The sequence below is a fragment of the Aegilops tauschii genome, chromosome 1 (assembly GCF_002575655.3).
Source record: "Aegilops tauschii subsp. strangulata cultivar AL8/78 chromosome 1, Aet v6.0, whole genome shotgun sequence".
NCBI classification, from domain to species: domain Eukaryota; kingdom Viridiplantae; phylum Streptophyta; class Magnoliopsida; order Poales; family Poaceae; genus Aegilops; species Aegilops tauschii.
The window spans coordinates 327,895,620-327,916,768 of NC_053035.3; the positions used below are offsets into that span (position 1 = coordinate 327,895,620).

The 21,149-nt window shown below is 42.4% G+C and overlaps 1 protein-coding gene across 1 annotated transcript; it reads right to left on the minus strand.

Moving 5' to 3' along the window:
• Positions 1-4: 4 nt before the first annotated feature.
• Positions 5-5,916, minus strand: LOC109735882 (uncharacterized). The gene is made up of 9 exons (XM_073497358.1): positions 5,726-5,916; positions 4,190-4,359; positions 3,093-3,774; positions 2,919-3,003; positions 2,470-2,557; positions 1,384-1,568; positions 843-975; positions 593-729; positions 5-474 (listed from the first exon to the last, which is right to left on the minus strand). The coding sequence occupies exons 2-9, from the start codon at positions 4,335-4,337 to the stop codon at positions 358-360; spliced, it is 1,575 nt and encodes a 524-aa protein (XP_073353459.1). The 5' UTR covers positions 4,338-4,359; positions 5,726-5,916; the 3' UTR covers positions 5-357.
• Positions 5,917-21,149: the final 15,233 nt, after the last annotated feature.

The window sequence follows — 21,149 nt, forward strand, 5'->3', positions numbered from 1 at the left end:
AACCTCAGATTCCACTAACTTAAAGTTAAAATGTACAAATTTAACCTGCACTACCTACCCTTGAGTTGAGTGTATTCGGTGCTTTCCTATTATTAATTTTTTCCTCCATGTAAAAAGGGTAAAAATTGCAGCAAGGAAATGTAGTTATTCCCACTAATGCAGTTTACAACAGAGATATTAGTCAAATCTAGACAAGAGATCTGGGCCAGCTCATCCTAAACACATGCCGCAACTGACAAAACAAGGTAGGAAAGCTTTGAGGACTCTAAAATTTGACAATGTCCAAATTATTAGAAATCAATCATACAGATAAAGGCGGCACCAGCTCATAAGGATTAAGATCTTTACATGACTGCTTTAAAGAAACATGAGCAAAAAAATAGTGGGTGAATAACAGACCTGATTCTGGCTGAGAGGTCGCTGCTCCCAGTCACTATTCCGCCGTGTCTTGTTCAAACCAGCTCCTAATATTTTCTGGCAATATTTTCAAATATATAAAGGGATATAGCTTGTCATAGGTTCTATGATAGAAAGATGAACAAATCAGCTGGATACCAGCTGAGTGTTGTAGATTTTTTAGATCATAAAATACCTTTGACAATCCAGAGAGACCACCAGTAGTCTCTTTGAACAGCTTCTGGATATCAAGTAGCATTTCATAGGACTGGAAACATATCAATTCTCCATACGACTGTGACAGCTGATGCAGATCGCATTGCAGGTTATAGCCTATTGTTTGCAATGGAAAAATGTTAGTTCTTTTCATGCGCAACAAGGAAACGTTCTTACAAGGAAAACAGGCATATGGTAGACAGCGGTAATTGATCATATTAGCATAGTACCCAGTTTTAGTATGTTAGATGAACACATGATTCGCCTGAAGCAGCAGTCCAATGCTTTAGGATCATCTTCATACAGCTTAATCAGATCAAAGATGAAAGCTTTCTTATCTGACGCGATTTGGATGATAGCAACCTGGCCATACAGATGAAACCTGTCAATGGAAGAACTAAAATATGCAGACAGATTAGAATGGGAATCTTCTTGCAGGGAAACTCAAAATATCACGGAAACTTAACAGTAACATAGTAGGCCCAAAAAAGTTAACATTAGAAAATGATCAGGACCCCAAATGATCGCCTATGACGTATTGTCACGACAGATGATGAAGTGAAAGCATGAGCCTATTCATGTGAAATAATTAGCCCATTTTATTAAACCATACCTTTTTGAAGAGCACTAGGGGAGGGTTTTGAATTTCCGCATATACTACATCGCGATAAAATTGCTTAGTAAGCTTAAACTATATTAGAGACCATGGTCATACTAGAAAACAAAGCAAACATAGAGGCGGGCAACAATTTGAACTAAGGCGTCACTTACCTTATTAGGTCTGCTGCCTTTCTCGTAATTAGGTTTCCATTCGCAATCCACACCAATAATTTTACAAGCTTCAATATAACTTGTTGCACTAAGTAATCCGTTGATCTCATCAACCCAAACAATCTCTTCTAAAATCAATTTCTTCAGCTCTAAGTAGTCAGACTGACACATGACCTCTTCTGGAACTGTGTCATAATAAATACACATCAAGAAGAGAAACGGAACTAGTGGAATAAAGTTAGTTCCAGCATATGAAGTGTACTCTTTGTCTCTTTCTAAAACCAATATTCGTATTTTTTATAGGTCAATAAATTAGGGTGAGGGGGTGATGCTACACAATGGGATACCATCAGAGTGCACTAAAAAAAATTACACCCGGGAATGTTCGATCAACTGAATTGAACGGCTCAACTACTACCAATTGACCAGAGTCACATAGTATCCATATGCCATGATCCATGAGAAAGTATTATCCGAAACTAGGATGCATAAAATTCAGAGATTATATCGCCCTCCTTTCGGTAACTTGTATACTGACTTTGCATCCACCCGGCAGCTTGCATTCACGTTATCTTCAGGGTTGGTGATGCTCCCTCCTCATTTCTTTGTACAAGTGAAAATGCTAATTCTAAATATTTGTTGTTCTTTTATACAGCTCTTATAAGATAAACTAGTTAAGATGAATTGAATAATAAACTCACATGCCATATTTCTCAACCTACACAATCCAAAAATCAATAGTTTTTTATAAATTGCCCCTCAATTTGAAGATTATTGAATTGACCCTTAAATCTGTAGTTTTGCAGAAATGTGTACATTTTTTGCGAAACATACTCTTAATTGAATCATTGTACTGAGTAACTGAGTATTGCATAATCCGAAGGAAATATGAACAGGGTGTCTTTTAAACAGATAATTCAAGTGTAAAGGTGATTCTAAAATAGAAGCTAGGTGTTAAATACTATACAGAATAGATAGGAGTTAGCTTAATGTTGGATCGATAACATTATAGCTCTATAGAAGTAACCACTAAGAATATAGCTCTGTAGCGTAATGCTGGATCAATAACATCATAGGTGTGCTTACCCAAAGAATTGACATAACCTTCAAGAGAGTATCGTTCGCAAAGCTCGTCAACCTTCTCCATATAGCCAGCTTCCATAGCAAGATATACCTGTGCACAACATAACAATACAATCAATTCCTTTTATGATACGCAAAGGTTGCCAGCAAAAGATGTATTCCATTCCATCTAAAGTGTGTAGTTTCAAAAAGAAAAAAGGTAGCCGCGCAACAGCTTCACAAAAAACATCATACATGCCCCCCCCCCCCCCCCCCCCCACACACACACACAACAGAAAAAACATTCTCCCACCCACTTCATCCCATGAACAAAAGGTAACGGTGTATAGGAAGCAATGTCTTAAGAAAATGAATCTGAATTTCTATTGACCCAAATAGAATAATGATCTAGGGCATGTATAAACAGCAAACACGTCTAAAAAGTTGATTGTGATAAGATGGATGCAAGTTACCAGGTATTCCATCAGCTTTGTATCCTTCTTGGCACGGACTTCTGCAACATCCCAGCACCCTTTCTCTGCCAGCTTCTTTAGCGAACTGCAAATACAAAAGATCTCATAATAATTCTAAATAACCCTAAACAAATATCCTACAATCACTTCCCATTGAGCAACAGGAAAAGTCACCTCTCTTTATACAAATAATTAACATCCGGAAACTCTTCTGCAAGGTCATATTGTTTCACCAGCTCATTCGCGCTCTTTAGCATTTTAACATCTAGATACTTTTGAATTATCAAAATTATCATTTCTTTCCCCATGAAAGCTGCCCACTCCTCTGCTGCCTTGTATTGCTTACTTCCAATCAGTTTTATGAGAAATGACTCATCACAGCATTGGATGGAAAAGCGTGTCATCAGGGCCACAGCACTCACATATGATTCTGATTTCATAAAGTACTGTACATGCTGTTTAAGATGTTCTCTTGCTGCCGCTAGATCTTCATCACCCAACTCTGAACCACAGAAAGCATGGGCCATATCTTTCAACTCGATATCGAATGTCTCAAGGAGCTTTACCAGTATGCGTTCTTCATGGGGTACAACAGAAGCAAGGATATCGAGAACAAGCCGTGCAGCAAGACACTTTGCATCAATAAAATCCTTCTGTACTGACTCCACGGATTTCAAATGCCTTAGAGAAGATATCAACATATGGCTGAACCCTTCAGCATGACTTTGGCCCAACAAAGGTATAATGTACATGCATTGGACAATGTATGTGAATGGGCCTGGCTGAGGAGCATTATTTAATGCCCTTTTAACCTGCTGCTGAAGGATCCTGAACTTTGCGGTTGCTTTGTGGGTTCCTAAATTAAAGCTTACAAAAGGTCAGAGCTATGAAAAGCATAACAAATAACATAAAGGAGAAGATCAAGAATCAAATAGACATGGAAGAACAAGGCAATAGCACATCTGTGACGGAGTAGATAACTACAGAATTCGGCTACTCATAAATTACGAAGAGTTTGGAAAGCAAAGGATTCAAGACCGTGCGCTATATTATGATGGCAAAGTTTACCTCATCCCAATTACAGATTGCACAGGGGCTATACTTTCTAACACAAGTTTTGTTTGTTTTGGAAGGTTCTATTTTTATAGTTTACAGAACAAGTTGTGGCAGGGCTTAGAAAAAAACATTTCAACAAATAAATAATGAATACCGAATTACAGAAGCATCACATTCATGGAAATTGAAGGATAAAATAAAGGAAATAAGTATACCATAGAAGTAGCAGTCCTTCAGAAGATACATAAAAGTAGCTGCAGAAACATGTGACAGATCAGAAAAAGAGTGTAAGCATATGGAGCGATGTTCATTCTTTTGATTGCTTTCAGAGGCTTCCCGCGCCCTTGCCTTGAGACGACCCATAGTTCAATGAATCATGCCCAACCTGTCCACCAAAGAAAATTTGCCAACTTAAACAACATAGAGTGAACTATTCCCAAGACCAAAATAGAGCAGAACACACCATACGTGTTTAATTTGCACGGCCATGTCACTTGCCCCCTCGAACTTGAGAATGGCACACTTAGGCCTCCACAAATTGTAGAAGTGGGTAAATGCAAAATAGAGAACTAAACTTAACTAAGGTAGTAACTAATGGCCATGTGGCACTTGGATCCTCCTGTTTAAACTAAAAATTTTACCATGCAATTGCTAAACAAGATGAACCAGGAGCTTGTAAAGAACTAAAAAAAAATCATAAGATGTGCAAAAACTAGTTGAAATCCAAGAATATTAATTCTCCAATGATTTCAAATAATGATCACATGGAGATTTAGACTGACCTAAGGTATCATGTGACTCATACTCATGTACCTCTAATAACCATGATTCTTACATTTGTTTACCCAGTTGTACAGGCTTAACTGAATGTGAAATATTCAAGTACAGGGGCCCAAGTGACATGCTGTTGCAAGCGTTAGCACATCTTCAGTAAACAAGAAGCGCACACCAAAATACTATTTCAGATCCCCCGCCTTAATATCAAAATCACAACAAAATACTATTTAGATCCCCTGCCTTAATATCAAAATCACATCAGAATACTATTTTAACACCCCGCCTTAATATCAAAATCACAACAGAATACTAATTTAGACCCCCTGCCTTAATATCAAAATCTGTGAAACAGGATAAAGATCATCTTAAGCAAAAATATATGAAGAGCATGTTATGGGTTTCAGAGCTTCCTAGCTCCCAGCAGTTCTTTCTTCATGCAATCACTACTAGGACAACAATTCCGTTGAGCTCCTAGGACCTAGAATTACCACTACAACAGAAACCATTTTTCCTCTCTGTTCCCAATCCATTGGAGTTCTCAACCATCTTCAGGTAAAACCATCAAGCTCTTTCGCTGATTAAATAACGGCAACCAGCAAAGATAAGCATACGCAATGCGCTGCTGAAAATCCTAAATCAGCACCAACGTCGAGCGCTCAGACGATTTACAGACGAAGCAGGGGGGGGCTTGCGCATTTTGTCCCTGACGCAATCCCCAACCCGAAACTCATTTTTCTTACTGGAGGCACAGAATCAGAATGGACACACAAACACAAAGAGGAAAAAAAATGCCTCCATGGGGATCAGAGCTCGAGTGAACTCAGGGGGTACATACATCCATCAGGAGAGAAAACTAGTAGTAGCCCCCCAAAAAGGGCGGACTCTCGTTTCTGACGCCGCGGAACAGCGTAGGAAGAAGGCATAATCTCGCCCTAGGCAGAAGGAGAAGCCGAAGCAAGGAAAAAATGCGATACCTGCGTAGGTTCCGGTCTCCGCGCTCTGTTTTGGGGATCGGAAGGTTCCTTCCTGGTACCGTGGGATTCTAGGGTTTGGTTTGTGGCTTTGGAAGGGCGAGGGGGGAGGCGGAAGGGGGGCCGAACAAAGGGGAGGAACGCCAACGCCAGCACGGGAGCGGCACAACGCCTCAGCTCTCTCTGACTTGACCTCAGGTTTCCGTTTTCGGCTGTTTGTGCAGGACCGCTCGTGTTCCTGCGACTTTTCCATTTTCTTTTAATTATAATATTGGCAGGAGAGATACCAAATCCATTCGATTAGATATATTAGGGCGTCTCCAGCGGGACCTCAAATCTAGGAGCCGAGCTGTTCGGACGTATTTTGTCATTTAACTCCGACCGTATCGGTCAACCGACACGTCTGTTTATCCATTTTCTCGCAAATCAGAAGCAAAAGGGACCTTTCACAGGAGTCCGGACCGCCCCATGTAGGACTCCGACAACCCCGGCTCACTCAAATCCCCCTGCCGGCACTTTTCTTCCACTCTACCCTTGCCCCCTTGTTTTCATCCATATATTCCTCGTCTGACGTCGCCGTTGTACCTCTTCGATCGTCGCGGTACCTCTCCTTCCCAACCCCCACACACGCGCCTACCCCACTTGGATTACATCGTCGTCCACCCAATATCCCTTCACCAGGTACCCTCCGCCCCCTCCCGGCATTGTCCATGGCGGACACCACGCCTGGCAGGCGGCAAGTGTTTGGTCAAATGCCATTGAGCTTTTTGGTTAAACTTCTTGTTTTTTTATAGAGTAAGCACGATGGCGGGGTACTCGGTGATCGAGGATGAGTTGATGCGTGATGCGTGGTTAGCCGTATCTGCAAAAAATGTAGGCATATAGAAGGGCTTGGCCTTTTGGCAAAACGTGCATGCGTCCTTTCATGAACGAAAGAACTTCGCGCCCTACGAGATGCACGTCATCCATGAACGCAATGCGGAGTCGCACCCTATTCTTAGGGCCCTCTCGGTGTGACCACATCCATCATCGTCTGCCCAAACGCAGGTGACCACGTCACGGGGATGCCGGAACACAATAACGAGAAAGAAGAACAAAACCGACGATGAGGATTTCGGTATAGTGAGCATGGTGATGACTCGGGAGGATACCGATGCATCCCGGGTTGCAAAGTATCGCGAAGCAAAGGGAACATCACATGATAACCAAAGGTTCACTCAGTTATCATTTGTGTGCTCATAGGGATAGATATAGACGTCCACAGTTTCGCTATCGGTCATTTAACGAACATTTTCGTTCATGCCTATGAGTTGCCGAACTTACAGGATCACAAGTTTAAGGCAATCACGGTCTGTTGAGTGTTAGTAGGACGGGAGTGATGAGAACATATTTGTGGAATTATTTCATTAACATTCGAATAGTTCCGAGAGGATCCGGAAGCGTCTCGGGGTAACCGGAAGGGTTTCGAAGAGTACCGGGTAATAACGTGTATTATGATAATTAATATATAGGTGAAAAATATTTTCGGGGATGTTAAATTATATATAAATGGTCTGGGAATATCTAGAATAATTTTATATTTAATTTAGTATCAACGGACCCTAAAAGGCCAAGAGGCGGAAGGCAACTTGGGCCAAAAAGGCCCAAGTGGGGAAGCCGCCTCCCTTCCCTAAGGAAGGGGGACCGAATCCTACTAGGGGAAACTCCTCCCCCTTTTGGCCAACGCCCCAAGGAGGCTTTCCCTCCTTGGTGGTTGCTTCTCCCTTCCCCTCTAACACACACACACACACACACACACACACACAGTAATGCTAAACTAAGCGCTGAGTGTAGAATAGCTTATTCTACACCCCTAGTAATGGTCTATACAAACTATAGTAACGTAGCATACAAAATACAATATTTTTTGACAATGTAGTAAATTCAAAACTTGGATGGTAAAAAATTTATTTCAGAATTACTACATCTTATACAGTGTTTTACTAGATTTTGTACATAGCCTTACTGGAGGTATAGAATAAGTTATTCTACACTCACGCTTAGAATAGCGTAACCCTATATATATTTTGCCACAATTTAACGTACAAGTTTTGGAGCCTCCTCTAGTTCTTCTAGTTCTAATTCGAGTTGGTCCTAGTTGACTAATTAGAGCTAGGCTAATTCTCTTGTTCTTATAATTAAAAGCCCAATGTGGTTCTAATCTCCTCCTTCTAATTCTCCGGCGACGATTAGCTCTAAACGGCAAAGCGCTGCCGGATCATGAAGGTTGCACGCTTGCAACCAAGTAGAGAGGTCATCTTTCGGTCTTCGGTTCGCGGGATCGCTCATCGACGGTTCGAGAGGCTCCAAGTACGATCTACACCGACACGTTCATCTTTCGTTGCAACTCGGTGACGGTAACGATCGTGGTCCCTGTTAGGAAACGTTGCATGGAAAACAAAAAAATCTACGCACACGCAAGATCTATCAAGGAGATGCATAGCAAAGAGAGGGGAGAGCGTGTCTACGTACCCTCATAGACCGTAAGCGGAAGCGTTTAGTAACGCGGTTGATGTAGTCAAACTTCTTCGGGATCCAACCGATCGAGTATCGAATGTGCGGCACCTCCACGTTCAGCACACGTTCAGCTCGGTGACGTCCGCGTCTTCTTGATCCAGCAAGACAGTGAGGTAGTGGATGAGTTCCGGCAACACGACGGCGTGGTGATGGTGATGCTATCTCCGCAGGGCTTCGCCTAAGCACTACGAAAATATGACCAAGGGTGTAAACGATGGAAGGGGACGCTGCGCATGGCTAAGAGATTGTCGTGGTTATGTGTGGCGCTCCCTCCCACATATATATAGGTGGGGGAGAGGGGAGAGGCCAAGGGGCGCCGCAAGTAGGATCGAATCCTACTTGGGGTCTTTCCCAACCCCCCCCCCCCACCATATTTGCCGGAGGGGAAAGGAAAGGGGAGAAGAGGGAAGGAAGGGGAGGCCGACTCCCCCCTTTCCTTCTCTCCCCAAGGGCTGCGGCCTTAGGAGGGGCGCGCCAGCCCCTTGTGGGCTGGTGTGTTCCCCTCTTTTGGCCCATATGGCCCATTAACCTCCTTAGGGTGTCCGGAACCCCTTCCGGTGACCCGATTTCTACCCGGTACATCCCGAAGCTCTTCCGGTGTCCAAATATCATCGTCCTATATATCAATCTTTACCTCCGGACCATTCTGGAGCTCATCGTCATGTCCGTGATCTCATCCGGGACTCCGAACAACATTCGGTCACCAAAACATATAACTAATATAACACTTTATCGTCAACGAACGTTAAGCGTGCGGACCCTACGGGTTCAAGAACTATGTAGACATGACCGAGACACCTATCCGGTCAATAACCAATAGCGGAACCTGGATGCCCATATTGGTTCATATTCTACGAAGATCTTTATCGGTCGTACCTTATGACAACATATGTAATTCCCTTTGTCCATCGGGATGTTACTTGCCCGAGATTCGATCATTGGTATCTTCATACCTGGTTCAATCTCGTTACCGGCAAGTCTATTTACTCGTTCCATAATACATCATCTTGCAACTAACTCCTTAGTCACTATGCTTGCTAGGCTTCTTATGATGTGTATTACCGAGAGGGCCCAGAGATACCTCTCCGATACTGGGAGTGACAAATCCTAATCTCAATCTATGCTAACTCAACAAACACCTTCGAAGATACCTGTAGAGCATCTTTATGATCACCCAGTTACATTGTGATGTTTGATAGCACACAAGGTATTCCTCCGGTATCCGGGAGTTGCATAATCTCGTAGTCGAGGAATATGTATTTGACATTAAGAAAGCAATAGCAATAAACTGAACGATCAATATGCTAAGCTAACAGATGGGCCTTGTCCATCACATCATTCTCCTAATGATGTGATCCCATTATCAAATGACAACACATGGCTATGGTTAGGAAACCTTAACCATGTTTGATCAATGAGCTAGTCTAGTAGAGGCTTACTAGGGACACGGTATTTGTTGATGTATTCACACATGTATTTAAGTTTTCGATCAATACAATTCTAGCATGAATAATAAATCTTTATCATGAATAAGGAAATATAAAATAACAACTTATTATTGCCTCTAGGGCATATTTCCTTCAATCCCAACTAGTTATGCATCTTCATATTGATCTTGGACGTGTGTAGTCGTGATTTTTTGTTTTCTACTACGTTTCCCAACATAGAGTGGGTGTTATCCCATTGGACACCTTAGGCACCCAGAGTCTCCCCTCCGGACACCCAGTGCCTTCTGTGTACTGGTGGCCTGGGTAGTCTGGGCACCCAGGTACTTAACCGAGCACTCGAAGTCTCCTGCGGGGCAATAGTCACACTGGTGTCGAGGGGTATAAATACCCCCTCTTCCACCTCTCAACCCTAGCCATTAACTTTGAGTTGTTCTTCATTCCCACACCCTAAAATCTCGATCACTCAAACTCCACCGTACTTTCAAATTTAGAAGAGGTTCACCCGATCTACTTTCCACCAAACCGATTTGTGATTCCCCAACTCGTTCTGCACCAACACTTGTTACTCTTGGAAATGTGGGCTGCTATGCGGTAGGAGTCAAGGCCCAAAAGCTTCTTGCTTGCGGTGTGCTCCAGAAAGTTTATAAAGGTGTAGTGGTCACCTTCAAGACCAACCCCGATGATTTGAGCCTCATTCGTTGGGGTGACTCAAAGGGATGATAAGGTGAGCTACTTGTTGGTGTTTCGAAGCTCCGGCTTCAACACTTCTCCAACAGAGATTGACACTTCCGAAAGAGTGTGAACTTCGTGATAAATCCACGTCCTCGACTCACTCATGGCCATTATTTCCTGCACCTTTACTTGTCTTGTATGCTTGTTTGCTTGATAATTAGTTGATGCATAACACACCTTGCTTTTGTGCTTTCTTGCCATATACATTGTTCTCATCTGGTTGCATATCTAGAGAGCCTACTTTATCTGCATGCCTTAAATTGGAAGTGAAGCTTGATGACCCACAAGTATAGGGGATCAATCGTAGTCCTTTTGATAAGTAAGAGTGTCGAACCCAGCGAGGAGTAGAAGGAAATGACAAGCGGTTTTCAGCAAGTTAATGTCTGCAAGCACTGAAATTATCGGTAACAGATAGTTTGATAGCAAGGTATATAATTTGTAACAAGCAACAAGAAACAATTGTAATAAAAGTGTAGCAAGGTATCCCAATCCCTCTTATGGAAAAGGATAGGTCGCAACGATCTCTTATAATAAGCAAAGCGTTCTTCAGGACACACGGGAACTTCATCTAGTCACTTTCATCATGTTTGTTTGATTCGCGTTCGTTACTTCGATAATTTGATATGTGAGTGGACCGGCGCTCGGGTGTTTTTCTTACTTGAACAAGCCTCCCACTTATGATTAACCCTTCTCACAAGCATTCACAACTACGAAAGAAGAATTAAGATAAATCTAACCATAGCATGAAACATATGAATCCAAATCAGTTCCTTACTGAATAGCGCATAAACTAGGGTTTAAGCTTCTGTCACTCTAGCAACCCATCATCTAACAACTACTCCACAATGCATTCCCTTAGGCCCAAATATGGTGAAGTGTCATGTAGTCAACGTTCACATAACACCACTAAAGGGAACAACAACATACATATCATCAAAATATCGAACGAATACCAAATTCACATGATTACTTATGACAAGACTTCTCCCATGTCCTTAAGAACAAAAGTAACTACTCACAAATCATATTCATGTTGAAGATCAGAGGGGTATTGAATAACATTAAGGATCTGAACACATAATCTTCCACCAAATAAACCAACTAGCATCAACTACAAGATGTAATCAACACTACTAGCAACCCACAAGTACTAATCTGAGGTTTTGAGACAAAGATTGTATACAAGAGATGAACTAGGGTTTGAGATGAGATGGTGTTAGTGAAGATGTTGATGAAGATTGGTCCTCCCACGATGAAAGGGTTGTTGGTGATGACGATGGCTTCGACTTCTCCCTCCAGGAGGGAAGTTTCCTCGACGGAATCGCTTCGCCGGAGAGCAAAAGTGCTCCTGCCTAGGTTCCACCTTGAGACGGCGGCGCTTCCTCCCGAAAGACCTCTCTTTATTTTTTCTAGGGAAATAGGATTATATACTAGAAGATGGGCACTGGAGGCTGGCCAGGGGCCCCACAAGCCACTAGGGCGCGCGCAGGGGGTGGACACGCCCTATTGCCTTGTGGGCACATGGGTGGCCTCCTCTAGTATTTCTTTTCTCCAGTATTTTTTATTTATTACAAAATAATTCTCTATGAAATTTCAGCTCATTTGGAGTTGTGCAAAATAGGTATCTCTGACATAGCTTTTTCAGGTCCAGAATTCCAGCTGCTGGCAATCTCCCTCTTCATGTAAATCTTGCAAATTAAGAGAGAAAAGACATCAGAATTGCTCCACAAAGTATTATATTGATCAAAACATCATAAATAATAGTAGGAAAACATGATGCAAAATGGACGTATCAATTCGCCCCCTCTAGTTGGGATCTCGATTCTTTCATAAGCACTTGGAGAAAAAGATTCATGACAGCGTCTTGATCCTTTTTTATAACGTCGGTATGTCTATGAACTCAATGTGATCTCAGATCACTAAAATGAAAATGGAGAATTCTTGGGCTTGGTTAACCCATGTCTTCATGTAAAATTGCGGGGCTCGTCTTCCATTCTCTTTATTGCAACCTAAGGAACTTTCCTGTGATGAACTTATAATAGGAATTAGTTCTTTGAGATATGTTGATATTAACTACCGGAATCCACCCGGGGTATTAGGTGCACTCTCACGGGGCAGTCATGGCTAGAGTTTCAGTGAGAAAGGTCTCGAAAAAATGCCTCTTGGATCGATACATGACTTTGGTGGTGGAAAAAGGAGTATTTTTCAACAACTCTGCTAATCTCACCTCTTTGAATCTGGTTCCCTCGTTCCGTGGATTTGTACCTGATGTCGCTTGAAGCTATGTCGGTATTTCCCCAAAGAGGAAGGGATGATGCAACACAGCGGCGGTAGGTATTTCCCTCAGATATGAAACCAAGGTTATCAAACCAATAGGAGAACCAAGCAACACAAAGTAAACAACCCCTGCACACAGATAACAAATCCTCGCAACCCGACGTGTTAAAGGGGCTCTCAATCCCTTCCGGGGTACGGCTGTAAGTGCATCTAGTGCCCCTTAGTGATTTTGGTGTATTGAAGACTTATAGGTTAAGGGACTAATGTGTTTATGAGTGTACACAGGTCTATAAGTCTATGAGGAGTTTGATATTTACAGAGAAAGTCGACCCCTAAAAATGAAGTTCTTTGACTGAAGACTTCGGATTTCTGAAGACTTTCTGAAGACTTTGAAAGTGAAGAAATTGGTGTGACCTTGAAGACTTGGTATTCATTCGAGGAACATGAAGCGTGAAGACTTTTGTTTTTGTAGTTTCATTTTCTCTTTCTTGAGTCATAGGAAACACCGTACTGTTAAAGGGGGTCGAGGAAATACTAAGGAAAAATTTCCATGTGATGCTCAACTCAAAATCCTACACCTACCAATCCCTTCGAGTGAAGCCATTGGAAATCTCATACAGTTCAGTCATATTCTTCGGTGACAGAGACGAAGTTCTTCTAGTCTCTGAGGAATTTGTTCTTACTGAGGAGTTAGGAATTTGCCAGTACGGATTGCCTACACAGTGAGGAACATGATAGCACTGGGGAATTTGATACTCAAATTTCCGACCGTTGCTGTGCTACGCGCCAGCTGTCCCAAAATATCTACCCACCTAACGGTCATATCATTGAAGGGCATTTATGTCTTATCATGTCGGGTTGCTCCCTAGGCTATAAATAGCCGCCCCCTACAATCACTAGTTGGTTGGCTGCTCCGAGAGAAACTGACACTTGTCATTTGAGAGCATCCCATCCTCCGAGGACTTTGAGCGAAAATCATCAAGTGAGGAAAACCCAAACCCAAACACCTACAAACCCAAAGTGATTGAGCATCACTGAAGAGATTGATCCTGCGTGGATCCGACGCTTGTTACCTTTGAAGACTGTGCTTCTTCCAGACGGTTAGGTGTCATGGTCTAGAGCATCCAAGAGGAATTGTGGATCGCCGAGTGACCAAGTTTGTGAAGGTTCGGAAGTCACCTGAAGACTTACTACGAGTGATTGGGCGAGGTCTGTGTGACCTTAGCTCAAGGAGAATACGGTGAGGACTGTGTGTCCGGGACTGTGTGTCCTCAGGTTTAAATACCTAGCCGCTCCAACCAGATGTACAACTGAGACAGCAGTTGGAACTGGTCTACCAAATCATTGTCTTCACCAAGCTTACTGGTTCTATTTCCTCAACTCTTTCATTCCCTCATAACTGTGTTGTGCGCTTGTTCATATCTGTGTTTGAAGACTTTGACTGAAGACTTTCTCAATTTCCTCAGTTCAATTTCTTCAGTCTGTTTGTCTTCATCCTGTGTTATCATGTGCTTACACTTTCTGTACTCTGTGCTTGTCTTCATTTCATCATGATGACCATGCTTGTGTTCTGTTATGTTTACTTTTGAGTACTTATTCCGTTGCAAGTAGTTCTTCGCTAAGGAATTTCCTCACCCGCAAATTCCTCAATGAAGTATTCATAAAAATCGCCTATTCACCCCCCTCTAGTCGATATAACGCACTTTCAATTGGTATCAGAGCAAGGCACTCCCTTGTTCTGTGTGATTTTGGTTTAACAGCCTGGAGTTTTAGGTATGTCGACCGCAGGTATGATCAAGGTCTCTGCTGGGTGTCGTACCTTCAATGGGACGGACTACCCCTACTAGAAGAATAAGATGCGAATGCATCTTGAGGCAATTGATAACGATCTCTGGTATGTTGTGGAAAATGGTGTTCCCTCAGTCACACCTTCTCTGAATGCTGCTGATGTGAAGAGATTCAAGCAACTCGATTCTCAAGCGAAGAATATCATATGTGGCCATCTGAGCAAAGGACAATATGGAAGAGTGAGTGCTTTGGAAACTGCTAAGCTTATCTGGGATAGGCTGTCCAAAGTCAATGAAGGAGTCCCAACATAGCGTGACTCTCGAGTTGATGTTCTTCGCAATCTCTTCAACCGTTTCAAAAGACTCGACAATGAAAATGTTCAACAAACCTTCGATCGCCTCACTGACATCTCAAATGAGCTTCAAGCGCTTGGTGCCACTGACATCACCGACCATGAGGTGGTGAAGAAATTGCTGAGATCGCTTGATTCCTCATTTGATACTCTGGCATTGATGGTACAAGAACATGATGATTACAAGTCACTTGATCCCGCTGATATCCTCGAGAGGCTAAATACTCATGAGTTCCAGCTTGCTGAGAAGAGAGATCTCTATGGTTCGAGCTATGGCAGATCACGTGCCCTAAAGGCCAAGGTCGTCTCTAAATCTGAAGGTGAAGATTCTGGTAGTAGCCTTGGTGATCCTGAAGAACTAAGCCAGGAGCTAGCACTGCTCGTGAAGAAATTCCAAAGGTTCTCAAGATGTGGTCACTTTGGAAAAACCTCAAGGAGCAATGATTCCTCATCCAGTGACTACAAGAAGAGGCTATGCCACAAATGCAAGAAGCCTGGTCACTACATTCAAGATTGTCCTCAGTGGAAAATGGAATCAAAGAAGAAGAAATACAAGGATTATAGTTCTGATGACGCGAAGAAGAAGAAGAAATCGTCAAAATCTTCATCATCAAAATCCTCGAAGTCTTCATCTCACAAGAAGAGCAGCTCCAAGAAGGCTCGGGCATTCATTGGCAAGGAAATGGACTCTGAGGCTGAATGTGAGGAACATGAGGAAGAGGAGGCATCTGAGGAGTCCGAGTCTGGTGTGGCGAGTCTAGCTCTCGCTACTGCATTCGTCAGCAAGTCTATCTTCAACTCTGAAGAAAATGGCTTCACCAACAAGGCTGATGAAGGCAATGATGACTAGGCTCCCACCTATTGCCTCATGGAAAAGGGTGCCAAGGTACTCAAATATACCTCCTCTGAATCAAGTGAGAATGAATCTGATGAAAACCTCAAGCCAAGCTACTCTAAACTTGCTAAGATTGCTGTGAAACAACAAAAGGCTTTTGAAAATGTTCAAAACATGCTAGACAAAAATGATGATATGTTGGGTGAAGAAATGGATCGCACTAAAACCTTGACTGAAAATCTTCAGAGACTTCAGTCTAGGTTTGACAACCTTCAAGGTCATCATAACACTCTCTTATCTGATCATGAGAAGCTTTCCTATGAATTTCTTCAAAGAAAGCAAGATCTTGAAAAGCTAAGAGTGAGTTATGAAGATCTTTAGAACGAGCGCGATTCATTACTTGCTCAACAAATCAGCGCTGCTCAGGAAGAATTTGTTCCTCCATGCTTGAAGTGCATTGAACGTGAATCTGCTAATTCTTCACCTGAATGTTCAAATGCTTCTAATGCTACAAATTCTTCACCTGCCTCTGCTATCACTAATTCCTCATTTGAGGACATTGCTAGTGTCACTGATGATGCAGGGATGAAGGAATTGTACATGACAGGCATGTACAAAAGCCTCAAAGGGCATCAGACTCTTTGTGATGTGCTTAAAAAGCAGACCCTCAATAGGAACCCTAGGAAAGAGGGTATTGCCTTTGAGAGGAAACTCAATGCTGATGGTACATATTGGAAGCCTGAGCAGTACCCCAAAACCTCATGGGTTGCTACAAAGGGACCTCCAGTTGATCGATCCAATTTATCTGGCTTTACATATGAATCTCCACATTCTTCTGATGAGTCATTTGATTCCAACTATAAACTGTTCAAAAATCAGAATGGTGAAGTATTTGCTAGATATGTTGGCACTAACTGCAGGAACGGTTCCCCTATGAAAAAAATCTGGGTTCCCAAAAGGTGCCTTGAAAGTCTTCAGGTGAATATCCTCATGACACCACCTGTGAAGAATAGGAACCCCAGATCAAATTCTTCATATGGATCCAAGTCCTCATACGGACCAAATTCCTCACATGGATCAAATTCTTCAAAAGGATCAAAGTCCTCATATGAATATCATCGTGCTAACAACTCTGTTTCGCAGGGAAGAGCTAAGGGCTATGAATATGATCATTATTCTTCTAACCATTATGTTCATAAGTCCTCGAAGAATTTCTCTGCTTATTCATATGCTTATCCTAACTCCTCTTATGTGAAACGAAATGGGCTGGCTTCTATGCCACCTTTCTCGTATGGAGCTCGCAGAGTGATGAACTCTTTGCCACCCCTTTAGATGTGGGTGGTGAAGAAAAAGAACTAATCTCTTCTGCAGGGTCAGGTCTCCAGACGTGCGAAAACGTCTGAAGAATTTGCTGGAGACCTGAGTATTGCCTGAAAGGACGCAGGCTAATCATGAAGAAATGAACTCTCATTTCTCACGTCCTCATACTGCTTTATCTGTTGCATTGCTTGATGAAATTGATCTGATGAATTGATGTCATATTCTTCACTGATGAAGTATATGAGTTCGTAAGCTGCACTAATTCATCTGCAGGTTGATCAACCCAAAGCCACTGAGTGGGTCCTAGATAGTGGATGTATAAATCACATGACTGGTGACAAGAATCTATTGATGGATGCTCCCTTATCTCCATCGCATCTGAAGCATATCATCTTCACTGACAAAGGAAAAAGTCAGGTATTGGGTCTAGGTAAGGTTGCGATCTCAAAGGATCGACACATGGACAAAGTCATGCTTGTCGAGTCCTTAGGATACAACCTCATGTCTGTCTTGATGCTTTGCGATCTTGATATGGTTGTTGTCTTTGGCAAGTATCATTGTGTTGTGATCATGGAAGCTGACAATTCCAAAGTCTTCGAAGGCTTTAGGAGAGGAGACTTGTATATTGTTGATTTCTCTATAGGACCACAACCAGCCGTGTGCCTACTTGCAAAAGCTTCAGAAGGCTGGCTATGGCATTGACAACTTGGTCATGCAGGCATGAGGAATTTGCACACGCTTGCAAAGAAGAAGCATGTCATTGGCATTGAGAATGTCAAATTCCTCAAGGATCACTTGTGCGGAGCCTGTGAAGCTGGAAAGATGAGCAAGGTCAAGCATCCAGCGAAGACTATCATGACTACTACTCGACCATTTGAATTGCTTCACATGGATCTTTTCGGTCCTAACCATTATTTTGCAGTTTCAAATGATGCATCTCAATATGGCTTTGTTATTGTTGATGATTACTCTCGTTACACATGGGTACACATTGTTACTTACAAACATGAAGTGCAGGAAGTCTTCAAACGATTTTCCTCGAGGGCTTCAACCAACTTTGGTGTGAAGATCAAGCACATCAGAAGTGACAATGGAACTGAGTTCAAGAATTCTGGTCTTGATGACTATCTTGATGAACTTGGTATTACTCATGAGTTATCTGCTCCTTATACTCCTCAGCAGAATGGCGTCGTAGAGCGCAAGAACATGACTCTTGCTGAGATGGCTCGCACTATGCTTGATGAATACAAAACGCCTCATCGTTTCTGGATTGATGCTGCATGCCACATCATCAACAGAGTATATCTTCACAAATTCTTCAAGAAGACTGCCTATGACCTCCTCACTGATAGGAAACCCAATGTGAGTTATTTCAAAGTCTTCGGTGCTAAATGCTGGATTAGAGATCCTCATCACAACTCAAAATTTGCACCAAAAGCACATGAAGGTTTTATGCTTGGTTACGGAAAGGACTCGCACACCTACAGAGTCTTCAACAACGTTCTTCACAAGGTTGTTGACACTTTAGATGTGTGGTTCGATGAAACTAATGGCTCGCAAAGAGAACACCTACCTTCTGTGATAGATGAACCAGCACCTAAGGAAACTATCAAGTTCAAGGCTACTGAGGATGTCATTCCGACCGAAGAGTCTGCTGAAGAATTCATTCCAGAACGTGAAGAACGTCGAGCTAATGCACCTGAAGAAAATGCTGAAGAAAATGGTGCTGAAGAAAATGCTGATCAAATTCCTCGACGACAACCAGCTCATCCTCGCGTTGCAAAAGAAGTGCAAGTTGAAAAGATCATCGATGACATTGAAGCACCAGGTCCTCTCACACGCTCAAGAGCTTCACATTTATCTAAATTTTGTGGGCACTTTGCTTTTGTCTCTATCACAGAGCCCAGTAAGGTAGATGAAGCATTTATGGAGCCTGAGTGGATTCAAGCTATGCAAGAAGAATTACATTAGTTCGAGCTCAACAACGTCTGGGAACTGGTCAAACGTCCAGATCCTCGCAAGCACAATATCATTGGCACAAAGTGGATCTACTGCAACAAGCAAGATGAAAATGGCCTTGTGGTGAGGAATAAGGCACGACTTGTAGCTCAAGGCTACACACAGGTTGAAGGAATTGATTTCGGTGAAACTTTTGCACCTGTTGCTAGACTTGAGGCTATTCGCATATTACTTGCTTATGCTAACCATCATGATATCACTCTATATCAAATGGATGTGAAAAGTGCATTCCTCAATGGTAAGCTTAAGGAAGAAGTATATGTTTCTCAACCCCTAGGTTTTGAAGATCCAAAGAATCCTGACAAAGTCTTCAGACTCAATAAGGCCCTCTATGGCCTCAAGCAGGCCCCTCGGGCGTGGTATGATACTTTGAAGGAATTCCTCATGAAGAAAGGCTTCAAACCCGGTTCACTCGACCCTACTCTTTTCACTAAATCTTATGATGGTGAACTGTTTGTGTGCCAAATATATGTTGATGATATTATCTTTGGCTGTACTGACCAACGTTACAGTGATGAATTTGCCTATATGATGAGTGAAGAATATCAAATGTCTATGATGGTAGAATTGAAATTCTTCTTAGGTCTTCAAATTTGTCAACAACGCAATGGCATATTCATATCTCAGGAGAAATACCTCAAGGATGTACTGAGGAAATTCGGCATGCAAGATTGCAAAGGCGTCAAAATTCCTATGCCCACAAATGGCCATCTGTGCACTGATGAAAATGGTATTGACTTCGATCATAAGGTATACCGCTCCATGATTGGTTCCTTATCGTACTTATGTGCATCTAGGCCAGATATAATGCTTAGTGTTTGCATGTGTGCCCGATTTCAAGCTACACTGAAGGAATCACACCATAAGGCTGTGAAGCATATTCTTCGATATCTAGCTCACACACCAACACTTGGATTATGGTACCCCAAGGGCTCGGCTTTTGATCTCATTGGATATTCTGACTCTGACTATGCTGGTGATCGTGTGGACCGCAAGTCAACATCTGGTACATGTCATTTCCTTGGACGATCTTTCGTCTGTTGGTCCTCGAAGAAACAGAACTGCGTATCACTGTCTACTGCTGAAGCTGAGTACATTGCTGCTGGTTCTTGCTGTGCTCAATTGCTGTGGATGAAGCAAACTCTCAAGGACTATGGCGTCAACGTGAAGAATGTGCCTCTCTTCTGTGACAATGAGAGTGCCACCCAGTTCAGCACTCGAAGACAAAGCACATTCAGATTCGTCATCACTTTCTTCGTGATCATGTGTTGAAGGGCGACATTTCTATTGAGCATGTGAAGACTGAAGAATAGCTAGCCGATATCTTCACAAAGCCCTTGGATGAGAAGAGATTTAGCAAGTTGCGGTGTGAGCTAAATATCTTAGAATCTTCGAATGTTCTTTGAATAGGACACTCATCCTAACACTTATGCAAAAATTGATGACTTAGATGTGCAACACATGAAGAAAAGTTTTTCTTCAATCAATGAAGAATAACACTCTAAATGTGAAGAAATTAACGAAGAATTTGATTCTCAGAACCCTACGACAATTGTACGCGGTGTCTGAAATCATCATTCTTATACGGTGGGTCACGCCACCACCAAAAGTTGAAAAATCTTCAATTTGAGTTTTTCCTCAGTTTTTTGAAATTCCTTAGTTGTTCATTTTCTTCAACTTTGCATTGTCTTCACCTTTTTCGTCATTTTTCTTCATTTATTGCTATTTCTTCAAGTTGCCTTTTCTGCTAAGTGAATGTGATCGGACCCTTCCCCCTCTATGCTAAACTCAACCCAATCTATTCACAAATTCTTCATGTGCGTTCTATTTGAAACTCGTTCAAAATCTTCACTGTGTCCTTGTCAGCTGAAGAATTTGCGAACGTAATGTTAAAACTTATCTTGTCCAAAATTTTCTGTTTTGCCGCTCAAATCGTTCCGCATCCCATAATAATACTTATCTATTCACCCACGATCTCACACGATCTCCACTTCTCGGTACGTGGGTGACACATGTCAAGCGAATGAGAAGGGTCAGGGGCACGTTCGTCCAAATTCTTCGGGCGAACAATTTTTCACCGTGGCTATATATACCCCTCCC

Excerpts from the sequence above, each read along its gene's own strand:
- LOC109735882 (XM_073497358.1), bottom strand. The coding sequence starts at position 4,337 with ATGGGTCGTCTCAAGGCAAGGGCGCGGGAAGCCTCTGAAAGCAATCAA. Across the intron at positions 2,558-2,918 it reads CAAAGCTGATGGAATACCTG|GTATATCTTGCTATGGAAGC; the intron begins GTAACTTGCATC and ends TGTTGTGCACAG. Across the intron at positions 976-1,383 it reads AAGGCAGCAGACCTAATAAG|GTTGCTATCATCCAAATCGC; the intron begins GTAAGTGACGCC and ends CTGTATGGCCAG.